This window comes from Anser anser (assembly GCF_964211835.1).
Source record: "Anser anser genome assembly, chromosome: 5".
Taxonomy (NCBI): domain Eukaryota; kingdom Metazoa; phylum Chordata; class Aves; order Anseriformes; family Anatidae; genus Anser; species Anser anser.
This window is the reverse complement of record NC_139725.1, coordinates 47,885,366-47,909,545: the sequence shown is the minus strand read 5'-3', so window position 1 is coordinate 47,909,545 and position 24,180 is coordinate 47,885,366. Positions and strand designations below refer to the sequence as shown.

At 35.4% G+C, this 24,180-nt stretch overlaps 1 protein-coding gene across 10 annotated transcripts in view; it reads left to right on the top strand.

The window, feature by feature from the left end:
- Positions 1 to 24,180, top strand: part of LOC310900994 (uncharacterized protein) — a 382,517-nt gene that overhangs the window by 310,571 nt on the left and 47,766 nt on the right. For 6 of the 10 annotated variants that reach the window (XR_014585510.1, XR_014585511.1, XR_014585512.1 and 3 more), the window contains one exon: positions 12,634 to 16,082. The exons of 2 other annotated variants lie outside the window; for them this stretch is intronic. Coding sequence is in view for 2 of the 8 variants with exons in the window: in XM_083839819.1 (XP_083695945.1) it covers positions 12,634 to 12,701; positions 13,589 to 13,772 (252 nt within the window). In the remaining 6 variants the exon portion in view is untranslated. Of the gene's footprint in view, positions 1 to 3; positions 1,373 to 12,633; positions 16,083 to 24,180 lie in introns of those variants that run through there. 2 more of the 10 variants (XM_083839819.1, XM_083839822.1) reach the window with 2 other exon arrangements.

The window sequence follows — 24,180 nt, the reverse complement described above, 5'->3', positions numbered from 1 at the left end:
TAGAGTCTGTGTCAAAGTAATTGCTATGGTTATGATATAAAGAGCAAAGGAGTTGGAAAAAAGTGCAACTATGGCCAACTATGTACTTCTGTTAGAAGCACAGAATTTCATAAGCACATTCTTGTTATCTGAAGCAATGCAGAAAATTGGGGCCCAGGCTGCTAAGAGGCTGAAGTGAAGTGTGTGAACAGTACCAAAGAACTCTGCAAATAAGCCTTTCCTTAGACGTTCAGGATTAGCTTGATAAGAGCAAAGCAATACATTTTATAATCCATTGAGTCTATTAAAACCAGAAATATTTTTAAGACATAAATTAAATGTGAACATGGCTTGTTATATTTCACCTAGATTTCATCTAACAACGAAACGTTATTTATTAAACCACTTTTTCTTAGTGCTAGATAGTCAGTATTCTAATTTGTTATCTTCAGTAACATTCCCACTAGAAAGCTTTTCTGAATTTTTGTATGTTAAAGGAAAAACTCCTCTAGATATAGAATCCATAGAATTAAAAACATTATATTTTAAATCAGCCACAATTATTAGACTGAAATGGAAGTATTACTGTTTATTCCTGTTATTAATGGAATATTAAATCTTTTAAAAAATGTTTTAAATAACTTTGATACTTGAAATAAGATACATAAACTACTAGAATTAGAGACAGGCCCATTGCCTCACCCTTTTTGCTTACTTCCATCATGTCAAAGACTACAATAATTTCTACAGTAACTGTGAAGGATGGATATCCTACACAGGACCTTAATCTCTTACAAGTTTAACTATATCAGCAAACTGCAACATTCTATTGTCTTTGATGTCTTTCACTATAAAAACTTTCTTACTTTATTCTCTCTTAACAAACAAAACAACAACAAAAACACAAAAATCCTTTGAGTCTATTTATTTTAATTTTATTATACATGAAGTTCTGTATGCCCTGAGTCACATTCTCGACATTTAAGAGTTCGGGGAAAAACAAGCAACCAACAAAATGCAAAGTTTTTGAAGGATAAGAATTTACAGTTTTATTTCATTATGGAAATACCCTTTTACTGTTTGATGTATCTGAAGAGATCTATTTTAGTATACTCCTTTTTAACGAGTGGATATGAATTCTCTATCTCACTGCTACTCAAAATCATGAATCATACCTCTAAAACAAAGGTTGTTTAAGGTACTTGTGTTTCTCTATAATGAACAGAGAAAGTCTAGCAGCTGAATCACTGTAAAACGTTCAGAATGCTTCTCTGAGAGACTTGTTAACTGAAGATTCAGTGTTCTGTTTTTCCCTTGAAAATTATTTTAGAGCTCTCTAAACTGAGACATAGATAACTGGGAATTGGACTAGCTCTAAATTACATACTTATCACTTCCATATTTAAGAAGGGTAGAAGAGAAGACCTGGGAAGCAAGAGTCTGGTGAGCCTCACCCCTGTGTCTTGGAAGATCATGAACCCATCCTTCTGGAAGCAATGTTAAGGTACATGTGAGACAAAGATGTGATCTGAGACAGCCAGCATGGCTTCACCAAGGGTAAATCGTGCCTGACCAATCTGGTGGCTTTCTATGATGGAGTGACTGCATCAGTTGACAAAGGAAGACCTATTGATGTAATCTATCTGGACTTCTGCAAGGTCTTTGACAGGGTCCCACATGACATCCTGGTCTCCTAATTGGAGAAATATGGGTTTGAAGGGTGCACTGTTCAGTGGATAAGGAATTGGCTTGAAGGTCACACCCAGAGATTTGTGGTCAATGGCTCTGTGTCAAGGTGGAGGCCAGTGAAGAGTGGTGTCCCTCAAGGGTCTGTCCTGGGATCGGTACTGTTTAGTATCTTTATCAATGATATAGACAATGGGATCGAGAGCACCCTCAGCAAGTTTGCAGATGATACCAAGCTGAGTAGTGCAGTCAGTACAACAGAAGGAAGGGATGCCATCCAAAAGGACCTGGACAGGATTGAGAAGTGGACCCATGTGACCCTAATGAGGATCAACAAGTCCAAGTGTAAGGTGCTGAACCTGGGTTGGGTTTACTGGGAAATCATCTCTTATTTAGTTAGTTTTTTGATTGTCTTTATTCTGCCTTAAACTTTCTTCCATTCTACCATGTTCCTTAAGAGATGAAGAGGAACAATGGAAAGTATTCAAGATACTCTGGGTTTATATATATATATATATATATTTTTTTTTCTTTTACTTTACTACTGTATAATCACAGAATCTGTGATTCAAATACTGTTGGGGAAGAAAAGATGTCGAAAGTGATGAAAAAGAGTTTTATTTTCCTAGCACTGTATCTTTACCCCTTTCTCATATGTAGGGACAACTCCTTGGTGTCTTGAGGAGAACAAAAATATTTTGATTAGTTCCTCTAACTTACAGCTAAGTAGCTAAACCAAACTTCTGAAGTTTTGGGGGGTGCATTAGTGGTACTGGAACTGTTTTCTGTACTTCCAGTCAGAAAATCATCAGGTCACTTTCACAAAGTCAAAAGAAATTGTCTTCTCTGGATACAGTCTGTAAAGGTGTGACTTCTGGAGAATTCCCACATGAAATTAGATGTACCTCCCTACCATTGGCCATTTCCTCATGCCATTTCTATCTGCATAGACTCAGACTGTCTGCTGAGGGGCTATTTGGGTGTGCTCAGCTACACAAAGAATATGTAAACAGAGACAAAGCACTTCATACTACAGTAATTCTAGTCTAGAAGTAGTTAAGAAAATGTGTAAGTTTTAAACTATGTCAAAAAGGAACAGAGAGTCTTTTCAGTAGTGTTCATTTATGTGTGCCTCATGTCTAAAGAGTAATGGTTTTGTTTCTGTTTCACTAACAATATTACTGACAGATGAATTGAGTCAGTCCAAGCATACCTGTTCTTCTTTTGTTGTTTCTCCATTTGTGTAAACACTTGTCTACTGTCTTACCAGTGGCAAATTTGTTGCTGTTGTTTTTGGCATTTATCCTCCTCTGGGCTTGATGAATAGCAATGTGTGAAAATACTGTCACAAGGCCTACCAGTAGACAAACATCAGGCTGTAAACAATAGCATAAAGTGCTATTAAGGCTGTAGTGTAAACACACACAAGATGATAAAATGAGCCAACTGATGATATTTCATGGACTGTACTAGCTGAAGTGAACTGATCCTCCTCCAAACTCAATCAATCACAGTTCTGTTTGCAGCTGTTTATAGCATTACTAAGTTCTAGAGAAATTTAGATAAAAGTGTGTTTTAGATTTATTTTAATGTAGATAGTATCACTTTAAAAATAAAACAAATATAGTGACTAATATATATATTCATAAAGCAATTTATAATAAGATTTGGAAGCATATTTCCCACTACCATAGACTACCATAGATAATTTTATAGTGATTCTGCAATCATAATGATTCAAAAATAACAAATATATTAAAGGGCCTTGTAACTATTACACAGTCATTATAAGCAAGGAGCATTTGCATATAGATTGTAGCTGAAAATGGTGATGGAAATATGAATGCTTTATAATGTTGATACAATATTTTGCTATATTCAATTTTTTTTAAGATGAGTTATATATTTTTAGTAATTGTCATCACAGTATTTGATTATAGGAAGCATGTATTTTATGTGAAAGGCAAACATAGTATTCCTTAGAGAAAAACCTATATGAAGGAAGATGAAATGATTGTGATATTATCTTCTGAAGGGAATTAGGTTATTATGAACATTTGTTGGAGAAACTAGACCATAACTGGCTAAACCAAGGAATGGTGTCTTACTTATTAGCATGATCTGATTTTCTAAAAAATTCCTGAAGCATAAATGTTCATGAATTTGCAGAAGTATAAATGGAACATTTTTTGCTGTAGTTAGTATAAATTTGAACTGGTTATTAAGCTAACTGGGGCAGAGAATTTAATCTAAAAAAATCCTTATTAATATATCTTGATCTCAGAATGAAATATTTATTTGAATTTATTACTTCAGTGGATGGTTATTGCCATTGCATTATATAACAACCACATTGGATGTTCTTATTTGTTGTAAATATATATGACCTCTCAATATTCTGACAAAGCATCAATATAAGGTAAAAGAAAAAGCAGTGGACTATTATGCATGTTTTGGTTTATCCAACATTCTTAATTGGGCTGGGAGAATATTAAAAAAAGAAAAAAGACATGAGAACAGCAGATCAATATTAAAATACAAAAAGTTCATATTGGTTCACATATTAATATGTTTGCTTGTTTGTTTGTTTTATGTACCCGAGATATTTTTCTTGAAATAAGAATACATTTTCAATTTTGATTGAACTAAGAATAAATGAAGAACTTCACTTTTACTGTTAAATACTGCCATGCCATTCTGTATACTGTAATACATTATCACTTTGTCTGAAGTTTGAAATGATTCTTATTAACGAGTAGAAGACTGAGATTTTTACATGCAGAAGGCTGTGAGACTTCAGATTTTGTCAAAGTAAAAAAAGATTAATTTTTTTTTAAATTCACTTTTTTTTTTTTAATAAAGTGAATTCTAAGAATGTTATTAATGATAGTTCTGTTTAAAAAAATAATCTGATAAATCTGCCTACAGCTGAAAAACTATTGGGTGATGGTAGTAGGATTTGATTCCACTCTCCTTCCTCCTCTCCTTTCCCCTATCCCACCTTGACAAAAAAGTTAAGTTTTCACTAAAAGCTAGGACATGAGAAAACAGCCAAAAGTTGCACCGTGTGTGATGGTGATGGTGGTTAGAATAGTTGTCAGGGAAAATTTCTTCAAGGAAAGACTGGTTAGACATTGGAATGGGGTACCCAGGGAAGAGGTAGTGTCACCATCCCCGGATGTATTTAAGAGGCGTGAGGATGTGGAACTGAGGGACATGCTTTAGTGGAGGACTTTGCCAGTGTTAGGTGATGACTTGGTGATCTCCAGGGTCTTTTCCAACCTAAATGATTCTTTGATTCTAAAACATGTAGGCTGATTTATTTATTTATTATTATTATTTAAATTTTCATTCTTCTGTTTTAAACTGACAAAAAAAATTAATAAAACTTTACAGTTTCTCCAGAGAGAATGACAAAATGTAGATTGAAAAATAGTTTTCATCATTGAATGTCATCATTATTTTGCTGACCCACCTTCTACCACAGGGTAAGATCTGAATTGCCTCTTACCTCCTCAGCCATGAAAAATTTACATTGCTTCTATCAGCTGCTGCTAAGTGCTATGCCAATGCAATACCTTTTCCTAAAGCACAAGTTAGTATCTTCAGCTTGAAGGATTGCAGGATATAAGTGATTTTTTGCTGTGGTATTTTCTGCCAGGAAGTTTTTTTTTATTTTTATTTTTTTTATTTTTTTACTTAGCTTTAGTGTTTATAGGTAAGACAGCTCAGAACAGCAGCAAGTCGACAAAAATTCCTTCATGCATACATACGGAGTTCCAGGTCCAGACATGTTGTATGTAACATTTACCTGATATTCCCCATCCATCTGCATATCCCCTGCATTCAGTAAAGAGGAATATGTGCTTCCATATTGTGTTTCAGATCCTAGGGGACTTAATTGCCCTTGATAGGTACCTATCCTGTTCTATTAGTATAGATGAAAGTGAGAGCAAATTCTGAATTTACATGTGATGTGCTTTACAGGAGATTAGCCTTGTTTTTTAGAAACTAACTTTAGGCTCTGGGTTTCATCATGTGAGATGAAGAATTAAAAACTTCAGTACTGATACAAGTTAACTGTTAAGCATTTAAATATGGTATTGAATTTGGTCTCAGATCATCATTATAATGATGACTCCTAAGGTATTCTGGCCAATTGTTTTATTTATTTCTTTATTTTTGCAAACAGCGATGACAACACAGTCAAATACTTCATTGCTGCAGTCAGTTCAGTACCAGATGAATGGCAATTTACTCTATTTCTTTCCTAGGGTCTGATATCTCAAACCAAACATTCTTGTCTTTCATACTTCATGCCTTCAAGCCCCTGCACTATTAATGCAAACAAATTTAACATATCAAGAAATTGATACTTATCACATCAGCTATTACATTTTCTCCCTTTTCTTTTTCTTTCTTTCCTTAGAAAGCAGTCCAATTCATCCTGATTCTATAAGACATTTATTAAGATCCTTAAAAGATGAGAGATGAGACACATCAAGATAAGTATTGTAGACTTCACGGCCAGAAATGCAAAGAGGCTCTTGAGAATATTTCAGGGCATTACGTTATTCATGAGCTAAAGACAGTGACTGTTGAGTGAACAGTGATCATAGTAGTATACCCAATGGGTTTGAAGCCTCTTGCAAGGATATACTAAAAGCTTTTAATATTCTCTCAACTTGTAGCAAATCCCTTCATTATTTGGTGTTTTAAATGAAAGTGAAGTGCACTCATCTAAAAATCTGTCTAAAAATAATATTTTTTGGAAGAGCTACTTCGGGGGGGGGGGGGGGGAGAAAACCCCACATGCTTTGTAAGAACGTTATTTTACTTCTTATGCATTAGCAAAACTGGAGTCAGCATAAATTTACCTTTACATTTTTTTTTTATTTATTTTTATTTTTTTTTAATCATAAGGGAACAGTGTTATAAGTTAAGGATGCTGTCAGAGAATATGGTGAAATAGAAATGAGCAGTTACCATAGCACAATAGAGTTCTGAAAGAAAAAAGAAAAACTATAAATGGGAAACTATTGAGAATGGCATTTTATTTTGCAGTCACCCCTGTCTAGTGTGGGTTAACGATGCAAAGTAGGATATCATCTGAAAAAGTATACATTTCAAAATACTTTTATGCAATGATTTTCTTCATCTGGTCTTACATCATCTCACTTTAATGAAGACAAAATAAAAAGTCAGCTGAAGAAAAGAAAGCTTATTTAACTTTCAAAAGATCATTCAATAACCATCAGGTTTGTGGAATCATAGTCTTTGCCACCTTCCTCCGTGTACCATGAAGGACTGCTATCACCAGGAGGTATTTTTTTCCTAATGAGTTGCTGCAAGACATGCTTAGCTTGGGGTCACTGCAAACAGGGAGTTGCCAAATCTAATGGCCTCTGGATTTTGCAATATTGGTGCTCATAAATATGTCTCAGACTAAATGCCTTTAACCTGGAGAGAGATATTTGTCTGGTAACACAAAAGAAATACACTTAGGTTATCCCTTGCCTCAGCAGGTAAGCTTCATTTCTTCAAAAAGCCTAAGAAAGGCCTGCACTGTATTTAGTTTCATTTCAGCTCTGAAAAAAGATGATATATGCACTTTTGTTCTAAAAGGAAAGAAATAGTGTTGTCATTTCAATGTTTTTCACATCGTCACTTATCTACTTAAATTTGACAGAATGATGGGATCTTTTTGCCAACAGAATTGTTGGCATTCTTCAACTTAACCTGCAATCATGTACAGTTCAGAAACACAGAATTGCTGGCACTTTAGAATTAGTAGGCATTGCCAATAGGTTCATATGGTGATATCAGAGCTCTCTGCTACATGAAGGTATATGTGATCTTGCAGTAAAATATGGGCAAATGGCTTAGTTTTCAGTTTCTTCAAAATGTGCTAGTAGATGTTATCTTTAATGTACTTCCTCTGAATGCAAAGTACATTTGTTATTATTTATTAGTGCAGTGGATTTGGAGTACACTAAGATGATGTTAGAGGTCATTTTGGAGCTGAATCTGAAAAGTGTTAACCGTATGCTGTCCCCTGGTGTGTTTTTATTGCCTTGCTCTGTGAGGAAATCCACTGACCTTCTCTCTGCAGCTCTCAGGGTGCCTCTGACAGACCAGGATGACACCAGGCTTATTTGTTGAAAAAGATCCTGATTTTTTGTAATGATTAAGCCTTCTCTGATTACGTCATCTTACACTTGGACGTTGAGGAGTATACTAAGATACAATCTAGCTCAATAGCTTTATATTAATCTAAGAATTAGGTGGCAAAGACAATGGTGCAGAAGTGTTAATTTCAGTCCAAGAAAAAGAGGTGGTATTAAGTCCTGTACACACACAGACAAGATTTTCTTTTTTAATTTCTCCAAAATCAGACTCGCAAAATCACAGAATGGCTGAAATTGGCAGAGACCTCTGGAGGACCCTGGACCTCTGGTCCCACCCCCCTGCTCAAACAGGAACACCTAGAGCCACTTGCCCAGGACCATGTCCACACAGCTTTGAATATCTCACAGAGGAGTTTGTGTTGGAAGGGACCTTAAAGATCATATAATTCCAACACACCTGCCATGGGCAGGGACAACCTCTATTGCTCAAAACCCCATCCAACCTGGCCTTGAACACCTCCAGAGATGGGGCATTGACTGCCTCTCTGGGCAACCTGTTCCAGTGCCTCACCAACCTCTGAGTAAAGAACTTCTTTCTAACGTCTAAACTAAGTCTACCTTCTTTCAGTTTAAAACCATTACCCCTAGACTACTACACTAGTAGTAGACTACTACACTACATGATAACTACACTATGATGAAAAGTCCCTCCTCAGTTTTTCTCTAGGCCCCCTTTAGGTATTGGAAAGCCACTATAAGGTCTCCCTGAAGCCTTCTCTTCTCCAGGCTGAACAACCCCAACTCCCTCAGTCTGTCTTCATAGGAGAGGTAATCTCCTATGAGGGAGATTACACAACCTTTCTGGGCAACCTGTGCCAGGGCTCCATCACTGTTATAGTGAAGAAGTGCTTCCTGACATGTCGATGGAACCACTAGTGTTCCAGTTTGTGACTGTTGCCTCTTGTCCTGGCAGTGGGCACCACAAGAAAAAGGCTGGCTCAATCTTCAGTGCATCTTCCCTTCAGGTATATATACATTTATGAGATCCCCCTGAGCCTTCTCTTTTCCTAAGCTGAACAGTCCCATCTTTCCTAGCCTTTCCCGATAGGAGAGATTCTCCACTACATTCATCATTTTCTATGGCCCTTTTAGGACTCTTTCCCATATGTCTGTGTCTCTCCTGTACTGCTGTACTTTTTTTTTTTTTTTTTCCTCCAGAGTTCCATGTGCACATACAGTGTAGTGATTGTGCTGACTAGCACAGGAAGAATAATTTTCATGTACCCATATTGCTGGGGAGTAGGATATATTTCAAAGACAGCACAAAGTTCATGTATCATAAGAGTTTAGGCCCAGTTTAGGCCCAGATCCTCAAAGACATCTGAGTGACTAATTCGCCATGAAATAAATTATAGTTGGGTACCTCAGTGCACTTGTATATTCTTATCCTTGATGCACCTCTTTATGGGTTTAAGTAAAAGCAGAACTTGAATATGCTGTTTTGTAGTGGGTTTATATGGCAAGGCTTTGGTAATGGGGGGCCATAGGGGTGGCTTCTGTGGGAAGAATCCAGAAGCTGTCCCATGTTAGATAAGGGGCCCGCTGCTGGACAGAGCTGAGACAATAAATGATATTGTTTGTGCCTCTGTGAGAGCATATTTAAGTAAGGGAAAAACAAACAAACAAAAACCAACGCCAAAATAAAACAAAACAAGCAAACAAAAAAACTGTGGCACAACAACAGCTGGGAGAGAGAGGAGCGAGAAACAGCTTTGCAGACACCAAGGTTAGTGAAGAAGGAGGGAAGGAGATGCTCCAGGTGCTGCAGCTGAAGTTCCCCTGCATCCTGTGGAGAGGACCATGGTGGAGCAGGATGTCCCCCTGCAGGTGTACCACAGTGGAGAAGATTTCCATGCTGCAGCCCATGGAGACCACGGTGGAGCAAGTGGATCTGCCCTGAAGGAGGCTGTGGCCTGTGGAGAACCCCCGCATGAGCAGATTCTAGGCCAGGCCTGTAGCCTGTGGAGAGAGGACCATGCAGAGGCAGGTGACCTGGCAGGAGCTGCCGCCTGTGGGGGACCCGTGTTGGAGAAATTTGCTCCTGATGGATGGACCCCGTGGTACGGACCTATATTTGGAGCATTTCTTGAAGAGCTGCTGCCTGTGGGAAGCCCGTGCAGGATCAGTTCAGGAAGGACGGCATCCCATGGGAGGGACCCTACGTGAAGCAGAGGAAGAGAGTGACTGAGAAGGAGCGATGGAGGAGAAGAGCTATAGGCTGACCTTAACCCCCATTCCCCTACTCTGTTTGGTGGGAGGAGGTGGAAGAGGGTGGATGGGGGGAAGTTTTTTTTTTGTTTGTTTGTTTGTTTTTTTCTCCTTTGTTTCTCAGTGCTGTAGCGTGTTAGTAACAGGCAATAAATTTTACTGATCTCCCTACTCTGAGTCTGTTTTGCCCATCATGATAATTGTCAAGTGATCTCTTGTTCTTATCTCAACCCTTGAGCCCTTTGCATTGTATTTGCTCCCCCTTTTCCTTTGAGGAGGGGGAGTGAGAGCTCAGCTGCCCGCCTGAATAAAACCATCACATGTTGATGTACCCTTTACATCGTCTAAGGAGTGAGGTGTTAATATACCAGGAGATTAAAATTTATAACTATAGATATGCAAAACAAGGGTTATTTATCTCAAATATCTTCATTCATCATTAGTTAGGAATAATGAAAGCAGTGTATGCTATGAATTGTGGACCTCCTACATGATATTTTGCACTTAGTATTAGACCAACAGTCCAAAACATTAGAACACTGGAGAGTGTTTTATCTCTTTACATGAGGTCGCTGAGAAATACAATGTCTTATATCTCAGGAAATTCTGTCATTTACAAAAAATAACTTATTTGAATTTGAAATGAACCTAAATCAAAATCATACTTTGATGTTCCAGAAGCAGAAAATAGTGATTATATCTGTTTTGAATCTGCTGGCATTTCTAGGCATTTTAAATGTTATCGACAAATACTTTTTAAAATTAACCCATTAACATCCAAAGGATATATAGCAATTTAAACATCAGTAAAATGAGGCACTTTCAGACTATTGTTAATACCCAGGAAAAACTTTACTTTCCTGTAGGAGAAAACATGAAACATGATTAGGCTACAATGTTATTTTTTAGGTCTAATTTCAGAATCTGAATTTGGAACCATGCAGATGGAGAACTCTCTGACTTGTAAAGAGACATCTTCAATTGGTTACTTCTAAAAATACATCTTCCATTAATTATGGTAGTTTCGTTAAAGAAATAAGGTCAGTTTCTGATATCATTAGTTTTTGATGCCATAATATATTTAATTTAAAGTAAGCTTTTAAAGCGAAGACAGAAAAGACCAAACTTTTCAGTGACTTATGCCCAGTGCTTCAGTGACGCTTTTCCTAAATGGAGGTTCCTGAGGTGTAAATACATAGAGAATTGGCTCTAGAAACGTCAACTCCTTTGCATTTATGTTGGACTATGATATACCATTAAAAATATGGATGTACCATTCTTAGATTAGTCTTGAATATACATTTGTTGGCAAAATACGATGTTTATTCAACAGTAACAAACAGAAAATCAGATGTTATTCACTTTATCAGAGCAGAAGTCAGAGAACATAAGGAAATGAGAATTCCAAATAGAGGAAGAAGTCAAAGGTGAATCATTTTAGGAAAACATTTGACTTTTGATCTTCTCTCATAATTTTACATTGTATGTCTAGAAAAGCTAACTCCTCTCTAAAATTTCCAGAGGGCATCCATATTTTATTACAGCAGATTTGTCAGTAGTTAAACAAACTTGCCTGAGGCAAATCTCTGTGTTCTTAGCCTCTAATAACACAATGGAAGTATAAAATACTAAATGCACCCTGCTGTTTATTTGCAAGTGAATGAGAATTTCCAACAGGTATGTTTGTATCTGATGACTTCAAAATAAATAAATAAACGAAACAACACAACAACAGCAACAAACTCTTATTAGCTATTACACTTTGAACATATTCTTTACTTAAAATAACTGTTCAGTGTTAGTCACTGTATATAAAATTTCTACTGAATAAAAAATAACAGTGATTAGCTTGATGAACTTCAAGGATAACTTAAAAGAACTGTGCTCCCATAAGTCTCCTGTAAGTCTCCAGCATTTGCTTTCAGCTTTGGACTAACCTAGATAGCTTGGGATATTATACAAAAGGAAACAAGAATAAATGTTTTTATATACTTTCTGAAAAATAAAGAGGTTTCTCTTGACATGGCACAGAAAAACACATAATATTAAAACAAATATTTAATATTTAAATAAAATTAATATTTATGTAAATATTGAACAGCAATTAAATTAAAATTACTTTTATTTAGATCATTTTGTATGTAAACTTTATATTTGGTGAAAATGAATATGAGGTTTAGAGAAGAGTGATACAATTCATAGAACCATAGAATCATTAAGGTTGGAAAAGACCTCCAAGATCATCTGGTCCAACTGTAGGAAACAATTAAAACAGTTCAAATTTTATGCTGTAAAAAATAATAGAGAAATGTGCTGAGAGATTCTGTTGAGGAATGTATGTAACCACACTATGCCACAGGATTACCTGATGCTTTACCGGATTAATGTTTTGGTATTTACACTGGTGCTCATAAGGTCATATAACAGTATGGTATCTATATTTTTCCTTTGTCTCAAGAGAGTTTGGATCAGTTCTCTAAACATGGAAGAATTTATCTGAGTCTATCCATTGACCTGTCTGCTTTGCAAACATTGTGTTTGTTTTTAATTATTGTCTTTTTTTTTTTTGTAGGATCCGTCAGACCTCATTGATTTGTATCAGCAGTTGATAGATATAGAGAGAAGAGTATTTTTTACTATGTAAGGAAAAAGTACAGCTTTTTGTATACCTTAATAAACTATTATTTGATGTTTTGTTTTTCTGAATACCGCAGTTTAATATCTTTTATTCATGAACCTGACAAGTGTTGGATATAATTTTAATCTGTCAAGGTAAGCTTTCCCAGATGGAAAGGCTTAGAAAACTATGAGATCTCGTTGTGTATGACTGTCTTTCCATTTTAGAGGTTATCAGGGTATTTTATATGTGAATAGGACTATGACGTTTGCATTTAAAAATGCTTCAAGTCAGTTGTGGAGAGCATAGTGAAATGATGTGAAATTGAACCTTTGTTCAAAAGAGGGAGGTAATCATGAAATAAGTTTAAATTTCCAAGAAAATGTGAGAAAAAACTGCCACTTTGCTTTATTTTTTTTCCTTTTCTTTTTTCTTTTTCTTTTTCTTTTTCTTTTTCTTTTTCTTTTTCTTTTTCTTTTTCTTTTTCTTTTTCTTTTTCTTTTTCTTTTTCTTTTTCTTTTTCTTTTTCTTTTTCTTTTTCTTTTCTTTTTCTTTTTCTTTTTCTTTTTCTTTTTCTTTTTCTTTTTCTTTTTCTTTTTCTTTTTCTTTTTCTTTTTCTTTTTCTTTTTCTTTTTCTTTTTCTTTTTCTTTTTCTTTTTCTTTTTCTTTTTCTTTTTCTTTTTCTTTTTCTTTTTCTTTTTCTTTTTCTTTTTCTTTTTCTTTCTTTTTTTTTGTTTTATATAATATACTGTTCATACTGATGTGATTTTCAGATTTATTTTTTTTTTACAAAGATAATTGAAGGAGGAGAGTATGCAATTGTAAGGTCATAGTTGTCACAGTGACTTCTTCAGTTTTAATAGACAATATAAAGAAAATATTTATTTTTTTGTTACTTTTAATGGAATAGATCTCATGATCCAAGTAAGAAGCTTGGCAGAAAATGTCAAAACAGGAAGTACGTAATGCCTGGACTGTCCACAAGTTTGAGGTTTGGAATCTTTGTATCTCCATGGGTGGCTCAATACATCTGGCCTTTGTTAGTCTGTAGGGACTCCCAATTCTTTTCTCCCAGAGTTTTACATTACACATAAATTATTTCTAAATCATAACCAAGTTCTCAGGCAATTCATTTCTGTTTTCATAAGGTATTTTGGAAATGTCTATTGAATTAAGTAACCTAGTAAGAAGAAAGTGCATGCGCACACACATCTGTGTACACATACTGGAGATTAAATTCAACATCATATTTAGTTTAGCCACGTTTAGACTGTGGCTAAACTCATCTCTAATATGGAGGAGTTCTTTTGTATGCCAAAGAGTTCAAAGCAAATGAAATTAGTAAGTTTCACAGCTTTAGATAACATCATTTTACAGTGAATGTTAGTAATTTAACCTATTGGAAGTATATTCTTCATGTTACAAAATATTGATAATGCTAGAGCTAGCATATGATAGATAAACCTAGGGTGACTCAAATTCAGATCTTAAATCTTATCTTTCCTACAGCTTGTTAACTGATTTACCAATACAGTATGTACCTTAAGTTACGTGCCTTAGCTTCTTCTATAAGAGTGGCCACTAAGAACAAATATCTGTCTATTCAGTCAGAATCATGTTTCTTCCTCTTATTTCTTCATAGCACCATACTACTACCTTAAAGCCAATGGAGGTTCTTAGTACCTAACCACACTGCTCCCTATTTAGCAATCTTAAAATCTGTGAGTTACAGTAGCAGTAAAATTTTACTAGATATAATTTATTTATATGTAGCTCAAAATTTACTTCCAAGCAAGTAATCTTTCGAAATACACAGTTGGCTCACAGTTAATTGTTTTAAATTGAGAGCTTTTGCCCTGTTTTTCTTTCTTCTTTTGTTTTACAGTAATTACTTTAGTAATACACTGTCTGTTAACGAAAAAAATAAAAAAAATAAAAAAATAAAGCAAGGGAAAATAGAGCACTAAGACATGATTTCATTTTGAAGAAAAAACTTTTTTCTTTTTTTGCAAGACTTTTACTAGTTTTATGCTTTCTATTTGCAAAACATTCTTTCAAAACACATGCAGATTTCTGTCCTCTGCAATGAGTTTTATTCTTTTTTTCACACATAAACAATGAAACATATCCAGTGTTTTTTAAGTCAAAATTTCACACTATGAGCTTCAAGTTAATATCAGAATATTGTGCAAAATACAGAGCTGTTTCTGATTCTCAAGAAAGCTCCCACAGACACTCTGCCTTCTATTGCCTTATCAAACTCTGCATCTTTAAACTGCCAAACTTTCAGCTCTTGCTACTTGTTGTCAAGTGGAAAATCTTAGATAGGAAACCACTATTGCTAGAATACCTGAATTAAAGTTGAGTATTATTGCCCTTGCACCCTGCTTATTCTTATAAATGGATATTTTTGCCTTTCTCTGTTTCTGAAAATTATCTCTACAGGCTTGGTTACTGAGAGCTCATGGAAGACTTTCACTTTTCATTACAATACACTTGATGCACCTATGCCAGAACAAATGCCAATTTAAAATAATATTTGTGCATGTATGAGCTAAAATGAGTATTCCAATTTACTAGAAAGCATGAATATCTGAACAGTGTCAGAGATGTCTCCAAAATGTGTACTGTAATCCTTGTGTTCAACGGTGTTTTGACTCTGGCTTTTTTTTTTTTTTTTTTTTTTTTTAAGACATGAAACCATCTTTTTTGCTGCCTGCCTGCCCATCAAAAATGTTTTCTGGTGTACCTTTGTGAATGTACAAATGAACAAGCATCTGGGGAGAAACAGAGAGAAAAAGTGTGAGAGAAAGTATAAGTAGAGATCATTTAATTACATTAAAAATTTAATCTAACTTGATTTAGGTCTGCAAAGGTAAGCAATTATGCTGAGAAGGTGCTTTCATTAGAAGCATGTTATATATCAAAATGGCGGTGCTTATCTGCTGAAATGAGGCAATATGCATTTGAGAAAGGTACTTCAGGCTCCCTCTAAGGTCAATGAGAAGGGATTCAGTATAGTTAACCCCATTTAGGGTTTGCTTCAGCATATGCCTGCTTTGGACTGATGAATCATTTCTTAAGCTCCCCTAACTGTATTAACTGGGTCTATATTCACAGTAATAGGACCCAGTGGAGCTAGTTCAGATATAGACAGGTATGGTGTTAGAGAAGTCTGAAGTTAAATGGGATGAATCCCATTATATCAGAACAACTCCCATTGTCAAGGGTGAAAATTTTCACATAGAAAACAAATGTACTTACATATCAGAATGAAAAGACATTTTGACTCTTAACTTTGACCTTTGTAAAAAAGTTACAGAATATCAGAATTGACATTTGTAAAAATTTACAGATTATCAGAATGAAAAATGGATGTTTAATTCTGTATTTTTTTCAAGACTTTCCCCAACTTCAGAAGAACTGAAGTTTCATTTCTTCTGTGGTGATGTTTTTATCCATTTTTGCTATATAAAAGAAATAATGGAAAATCAAGAAAAAATACTTCGTTTGATCAAGAGGAAAACTAATATAAGAAAACAAACAAACAAACAAACAAATATTTTTAATTAAAAATAAGCAAGATGACCATGTAAGAATCACCAAAAGTAAATGAGAGGAAAAGGCAGCAATTTCCCTAACAGTAGTAACAGAAGCGGAAAAGAAGAATATTCAGGAGAAAAAACAGTTGGAGCACACCATGGAGATTTTCTAATTGATTGAGACTTACTCTCCCTTACTGTTTACGGATATGGTATATTTACAAGTAGACAAATCTCAATTTCAAATCTTCTGGGTATCCAATTTGGTAGAAAACACACAGAAGATTAAGACACAGTTCTTTCCAGTTCTGCAACAGGAAGGAAAAACTGCCAGAGACATTCCTGAGGTTCTGTACATGCCTGATCTTAGGTATTTAGGTAAAGAAAGTTGTTGAATGTGCTTTGTTGAGTATGAACTGTTCTTGTTCTTGGAATAATAAGAAATCTAAGATACTTTTCTCTCTGCTGTTGCTCACATCGTGGTTTACGTATCTACCATTTAAATCAGTGACTACAAGTTTATTCAAGGTAGTTAAGTCAACTATATAAATGAGTTCATAACAGTAGATAAATTGTCTCAGCTGTCTGCTTGCCTGCCCACTTGAACCTGCTTCACAAATTTTTAAATTTGTGCACAAATAGAGGGATAGGAGAACAGTAGAATACTAATCCAGAATGTCTTATTGTACATGTTAATGAATTGTTTAGCAAAACCTTTGCAATCTCATTTGAAAGACATTGTTTAGCAAAGTCAGATAAAGTAGTAATACATCTGCAAATAAAGTAAATGTCTAGGACTAGACATTTAGACGTATAAATAACAAAGAAAAAAAAAACACAACAAAGAAAATTAACATTTCCTTCTTGCTTATACCCTTATCTTTTCATTGGTAGATTGCATGAAAACATCCTTTACTTAACAAAAGGTGATCTTATCATTAAGTGTCTAATCTATGTAAAAGGAAACTTAGGCAGAACTTAAGTGACCAGATCTGAAATATCCTTTCTGAATTCTCATGTTTATGTATCATCTGATCCTAGAAATCTCTAAGGACCCTATGTTTATAGAGTTTTTCTCTCTTATGACTTAAATATGCTTGCATATCTAAAAAAGTCCATCTTGTCAGGCCTGATATAGCCAAAATTTCTCACCTACAAAATAGAAGCAGGCTAAACAATATATGATTAATATATGCTTGCCTTAAAATTAAAAGTAAAGACATTAAAATTAGTAGCAGTATACACACCTCTTTTCTTAATACCATAACACTACCAATATACATTTTGTAACTCAGGTAAGCATAAAAGTGATATGTAACTGCAAAAAGGCAAATGCAGGTTTGTGTTATATTTGCTCAAGCATGGTAATTTGTGCAAACAGCAAAATCTGCAAGATAAGAACAAAAGAAGTATAATGAGAGATGTCTGTTAGAACCAGGATAATCCTGCAGAACAAGCAGTAAAGATGTTTGGTGAAACCATAACAGGCGCTGGTCCATCCCCAGAAAGGTGAATGTCAAGAACAAATAAAATCACAACTTTTCTTTTGTGTAAAGAACAAAACATGAGTGAGGGAAGTTGGAGAAGAAAAAAGATCTATATCTTGGTTCTAGTTTCCCTCATCAAAGAGGTTTCAAGCCTGGGCACCTCCATCTCAGTGATTAGGTACCTCAGCCATCAGCCCTAACTGTGCCCTAACTGGATGTGTCAGCTCTGTTATGTTGTTTAATCTCAGCTGATTTAGGATGAAATTGTTAAGTATCAAGTGTTTTAATATGTAGTAGCAATGACTATATTGATTTTATGAGTCTATGAATATTGTTTGATTTTTGGGTGGTCCTGTGTAGAGCCAGGAGTTGTACTCAATGAACCTCATGGGTCCCTTCCAATTCAGGATATTTGAAGATTCTGTGATTGAGTATGTGTATTGTTAATGAATATTAGCCCAGTAAAGTGTTGAAGTTTGACACTAGCCTGATTTATTGTTATTAGAAATACCTCCATCAGAATGGTTACCAATATATGCAAGGTACAACTACATTCAGTCTGTGACACTGTCTGTCCGTCTTGCTGATTTACTCTGTAGAGGAAGAATTGTCTCTAAATGTGCATTTGTAGTTTGAAAAAGCTTTTCCCAGATGATACTTCTCATGTCTATTGTAACACAAATAAATAAGAATTATTTATTATTTTATTAAGAGATTCCTGAAATATCACACAAGGCAATTATTTTGTAGATTTCAATTCTATTATAAGGAGAAGTAAATAGCTCCTGTTTAAATGCATCTACAAAGACCAAAGTGCTTCATTGTAAGAGGTCTTTAATATGGGGCTTTATTCCTTTTCTGGCTTTTCTTTTGCTTTTAATTATGTATTATGCTCTGACAACAGCCATGTGGTATGTGGTTGTGTTTTAGCTGTGCTGCAGGTATCAGCATAGGGGTATATTTAACAAATCCAATAAGACTTAAATACTCATTCTCAGAACATTTTAAATGTATAAAAATGTGAAGATAAACCCCCTCAGAGAGGCTCTTGTCTGCAGTGGTGCGCAGTAGCACATCTCTGGCAATCTCAGGCAGCTTGGTCCTTGCATTTTAAAGATCAATTTGTCTAATGAAATCCAGCAAGTTACAGACTAGAGTTGGTGAAATATAAAAGAGTGAAAACCTCAAGATCATTTTCAATTAGTTTTTACTTTATATATGTTTTGAAATGTATACATAAGGTGAAATCAGTTGTGAACTCTTTGAAACCAATTGTGCCCAAGTGGGAGAGAGCTTCATCTATGTATTTCCCCTGGGAACGTTCAGGCAGTGGGTAATGTGCTGATGGAGACTGGGTGGGGAAGACTCTCACATCTCTGTAGATGTGTCTTTTAAAGTTACAGAATGCAGTGTAACTGAAATAAGGCATACAGAAGGGACTATTAAATCTTCAGAGCAATCCCACCTCCTCCATAGCTCTTGTTTGCAATTCCTGGCAGCACGTTTTTTTTGAAAGAGCTTTGGCTGAGTACAGATGGTCCCTGAAAAGGCGATGGTACAATCCTGTATGATTTTAGTGGAAACTGGATGAAGTAGGCTGTAACTTCCAGAATTACTCAAAGTACTGCTGTGACAGATTCATGAAGTAGGTTATATAATACCTATATAATACTCTGTGGTTATATAATGTGACAGATTCAGAAGCACAGGAAGTAAGTTTGAGCTGGTCAAATGCAAACTTTCCATTCAAGATGTGCAAGTACAGGTTTTAAATCAGCCACGCAGTTGATATCCATTAACATATAGAACTTATTAAGTCAGCATCTAATATTAAACAAGTACTTGCATATTTTGCCAAATACAGATAGAATACCTAAATTGGAATGATTAAGAGCTTTGCTGCAAGAGCACTTTGTAGAAAGGAAAGATGAAGCCATCTCTTTCCACATTGTTAACGTGCCATGATTTGCTTCTGAGAATATTTCAGTTTTCATCCTGAAGATATGAAAAGGCTTCTTAGGTCTGCTGATAGATGAAACAAATATCTCTGTTCTAGAAAGAATTGGGGTGGACCACTATGGGAGACCCTAGGAATGAGGAAAATGCTTAGAGAGCCCACACTTGACTGGTGATCTTTTTGTGCTGAGTTCAGTTAGGCCCTGAATTTAGTCTGCTTTTTCCTTTGTCTGTTCTTCTCTTATTCTGTGTCTTTCTTCTGCTTCTGCTTCTCATTCCCATCTACTTCAGGCTTTGACACATTTTTTTCCATTTCTGTCTTGAATTTGAGAGCTACTTTTTTTTTTTCTTAATTTCTTTCCTTCACCTTTCATAGCAATTTTTCTCTGAATCTGTGCCAAATTACATCCAAATTACTCATACTCTCTACTTCGTATTTAATTTCTTTCCTCACTACCCAATGTCTGCTCTACTTTTGCTCTAGCAATTCTCTCTACCCATAGTAATAAAAGAAAATGACCATGGAATAAAACTGACCCATGATCCTCAACACTGGTTGACAGCCACCAAGCTCCTAGGCACAGTTTGACTGATGTCTGCTGTACTTTTCCAGGTGGTACGCAGACATGATTCAAGGCTTAACACATGCCAAGGACATTCTCCATAATCATCAAGAACAAGGCAAGACTACTTTGGTTCTCTTATACTGCACAGTCATGCACTATATAACTTGTTGTTGGTCCTTCAAACACTGCTTCATGACAGAGATCTGGGTACACACCAGACACGTAGATACTTTGTTTAAAAAAAAAAAAAAATCACTCTGATGGGTTACAGTACAGCCTGTATATTTTTTCAGATGTTTTGAAATTAATAAATATATTTTTTATTTTACAATGACTTTGGGTTTCAGCAGTTTTACATGGGGTCTCAGAGCGGGACTAGGGCCAAGCTCCACGTGATGTATATTTGAGTACTATTCTTGAAAAGAGTACTGTGGCTATGAGCCAGTCTGTGCCACTTGGTTTCAAATGAGAAACAGTCCTCAGGTTGCTTTACATATTAACGTGGATTTATCCCAAGGACAACCAGGAACTGGCTTTGCAAACACATCTGATTTCCCCATCTGTATCCTCTGTTCAGACACACATTGAAGGAGTGATGTGCCAGAGATGCTCTATGAGGAAGTGCAGTGGAGCCACAAGCATTACTCATTATGGCTCGTAGTGGTCAGAGCAGGGCAGGGCACAGCGTATCTTCAGCTAGTCACCCTGAGTGTTAAACTTCACAGATCTAAGTACACCTGTCACTGAACAGGTTCTGCCACCTTAATGTGTGGTTACTGTTCAACCTACCTGAGAACAACTTTTTGAAAGGTGCAATAAATTGCAATGATGCTTATCTAAAGGCAAGAAGATGGTTCTTGATAGGGATTTAATTTATGTACATGGATTTCTGTGATTCTGTGATTCTGTGATATCCACTGTTGCCTTACTTTAGCTTGTGCCTAACAGGAGAATTTGTTTCATACTGAAGTCCCTCAAACTCAATCGTATTATTTTGTCCTGGTAAGAACTATCTGAAAAGAATGAATTGTTTGCCAGGGAATCTCTCTTTACTACTTTCTAAGATGACAACTATTTATCCTAACGAAAATGTTTGTTACTACTTGTCAAACACACAAAGAAATGGATTTTGAGGTTTTCCATTTCAGCCTAACTTAAGCCTCAACATTACTTATTATCACTCACTACCATGTCCTTCCCTTACCAGCTTACTCATTATTTATATGGATTTTAACAAGTGAATCATGGCTGTCCATGTCTCCTCCTCATTTTACTCCCTAAAGTTTCAACCAGAAGGGCAAAATTTACCAGTTTAGTTTGGATGAATGTTTCTCTTAGAGTTTCAGGGCTCATTTATTTTTTTCTGAATGCATTAGTATCATACTTATAGGTAGAAAAAGCACCAGTAGATGGCTCTGTAATTCCTGAATTATCAGCAAGGAAACAAGGGAGAGACTTTGATAGCTTTGACTTTTGTGAGTAGATTTGATTTGGTGACATCAATGACAGGAATAAACTTCACGCCGACTTGCTGAAATGGGACACTTCCATTTGTTATGTCACGGCATTTCAAAACGGCCAGTCTGTCCTTGACCCACATCGACATTGAGGACTTCCTGATGTCGCCTTCTACAGGGAACAGCTCCAAATAAATCAGCAGCAGAATGACACCCAGCTTATGGGAGAGGGCAGAATTACTCATTGCCATGCCCTGCTTGCTGCAAAGTGATAAACATGAAGACATGGAGGCTTCTGCAGATGCCCAAGCCCAGCAGTGCTGTACCCTGGGAAATGTGAATAAATCTGAACATAGCAGAACTGTGCAGAACATATGCCTGCACTGAAATTAACTGCCAAACACTCAGAAAAGGTTGTTTCTGTTTTGCTTAAGAAATAAATCTGTCTGAGAATGGGAAAGATACAAACAAAAAGGAAATGCATTCAAAAAACAAAACAAAACAAAACCCTGCTTTTATTAATCATGAAGTTTAGTCATTTGCTACAGGCAATTTAGGTGAAGTATTAGGATTTTCTCTCTGCATAGCCCCCATTCCTGAGCACAGGACAAGGCTGTGCTTGCAAAGGAGCTTATAAGCCTGCTTGAGTGCTTCTGGCTGAGGCTTGTTGCCTCCCCCCCCGGCTCCTCCCTCCCCGCACTCCACCTCCTTGTTCTCTACCACATATTAAAATCCTTTGGAGATTTGCAAAAATGATTGTAGAAAAAAAGAAAATTTGAAAATTTATATGTGGGTTGCTGCACCCAGTACAGTGTTGGCTGGATCTAATTGTAAATTAAAGCATTTAACCAAGACAGCAATTCAGTTTCCATCAAAGTGAAGATGTTTTATCTGTACTAGCTGAGATTATTATTTTGTATGTTTTGAGTAAATCCAAAACCAATGGATACAAACAGTACTGACAATTTAAACTAACTTTATTCTGCCACATGGCATAGTATGGAACATCTCTATGTGGCACGTCATGACAAAAAAAAAAAAAAAAGAGTTCAACTTAAATTTAGAACTATTACTTTTCCCCTGAAGTACATCTTCTACATGACAAATATTTCATTTCATACCTCATTAGAAAAAATATTATTTGGTAAAAATACAGAAATTTTTTCTAACTTTACTTCCAAATAAAATCTATTTTACAGATGTTTTCCAGCTTCTCCTACTGTATTTTTCAGTGGCAAATAGATTCTTTACTTTCTCTGCTATTGCTTATCTGTTTTGAAAACAGATAGAAGCTGTTTAAATAAATCCATTCTCTTACTATAAATGGCAAAAATACATGAAGATGTTGATAGTTAAATGTCAAAACTTAGTTATGACAATAACAAACATAAACAAATTAATGATTTGCTATATTTGTGCTTCTTTTTTCATTAAAAAAAAAAAAAGAAAATATTCTCTAAGCCCCTTACTAGCTTTTCTTGCCAATGACAATGATTTTCAGAGAAAAGAAAGTAAGATTAAAATGAGGAGAATGCATATAACACCACTCTTTATTTTGCTGCAGAGAAGCTGTATATGAAAAAATCATTCAATTTATATAATGTAGTAAATTTTTGTGGCCTTACATTATTTACAAAAGGCTGAAGTATCTCACAGCATTCAATATTCAGCAGTGGCCTTATCTTGGGAAACTATGGTATTTTAAATAATCTGAGGCACAAATGCTATTGCACTTTGTAATGTACAAATACTGTCATATTCAACTGGGTAAAAGACAAACCTGAGTTTAAGGTGATCCATACCTTCTGTAAGTGTTTATAGTCCAAAAAGTATTTTAAATTTATCTTATTAACGACAATTAAATGTGTTTTATTTCTATCGAGAATAATATTATCAAGATAAGCTACTTGAATAATGTTCCATTCACTACCTAAGAGCAGGCAGTCCTAATAAAACAGCTGATGTGTGGCAAAATATTTCCCTGATGACTGTATTAAAATTCTGCCCTATGGCAAGTCTGAGATAATTAGATTGCAATGTGTGAATCAAAAATGATTCCTGGGTTCAAATATTTAAAGAATGGGGGGAAAAAAATCCTTCAGGTTCAAGTAAATACAACCTGTGTGCCCATGTAGCGGCATATGATGGCAATAATTTATGACAAATGACTGTATCATAAATATATTTGTGACATAATAAATAAACAAACATAATACTAATTTATTAGTAACACTTTTCTACATCATCTTCACACTTCCAGCAGTCAGTATGAAATGGGACTGCTTCTGAACCTTCTAGCTTTAACCAGCATCATAGAACTGACAGAGGTTGATGGAGAGATGCTTCTTCATTTCTGAGTTATGATATTATCCTTAACTCAATTCCAGTCTTGGATCAGGAGCCTACTTGAACACTGCAGTCATATTACATTTCAAAATTAGAATTCAGAGCTTTATGACCTGTAAAAGCTAGTCTCAGGAAGTTACGGAGAGCA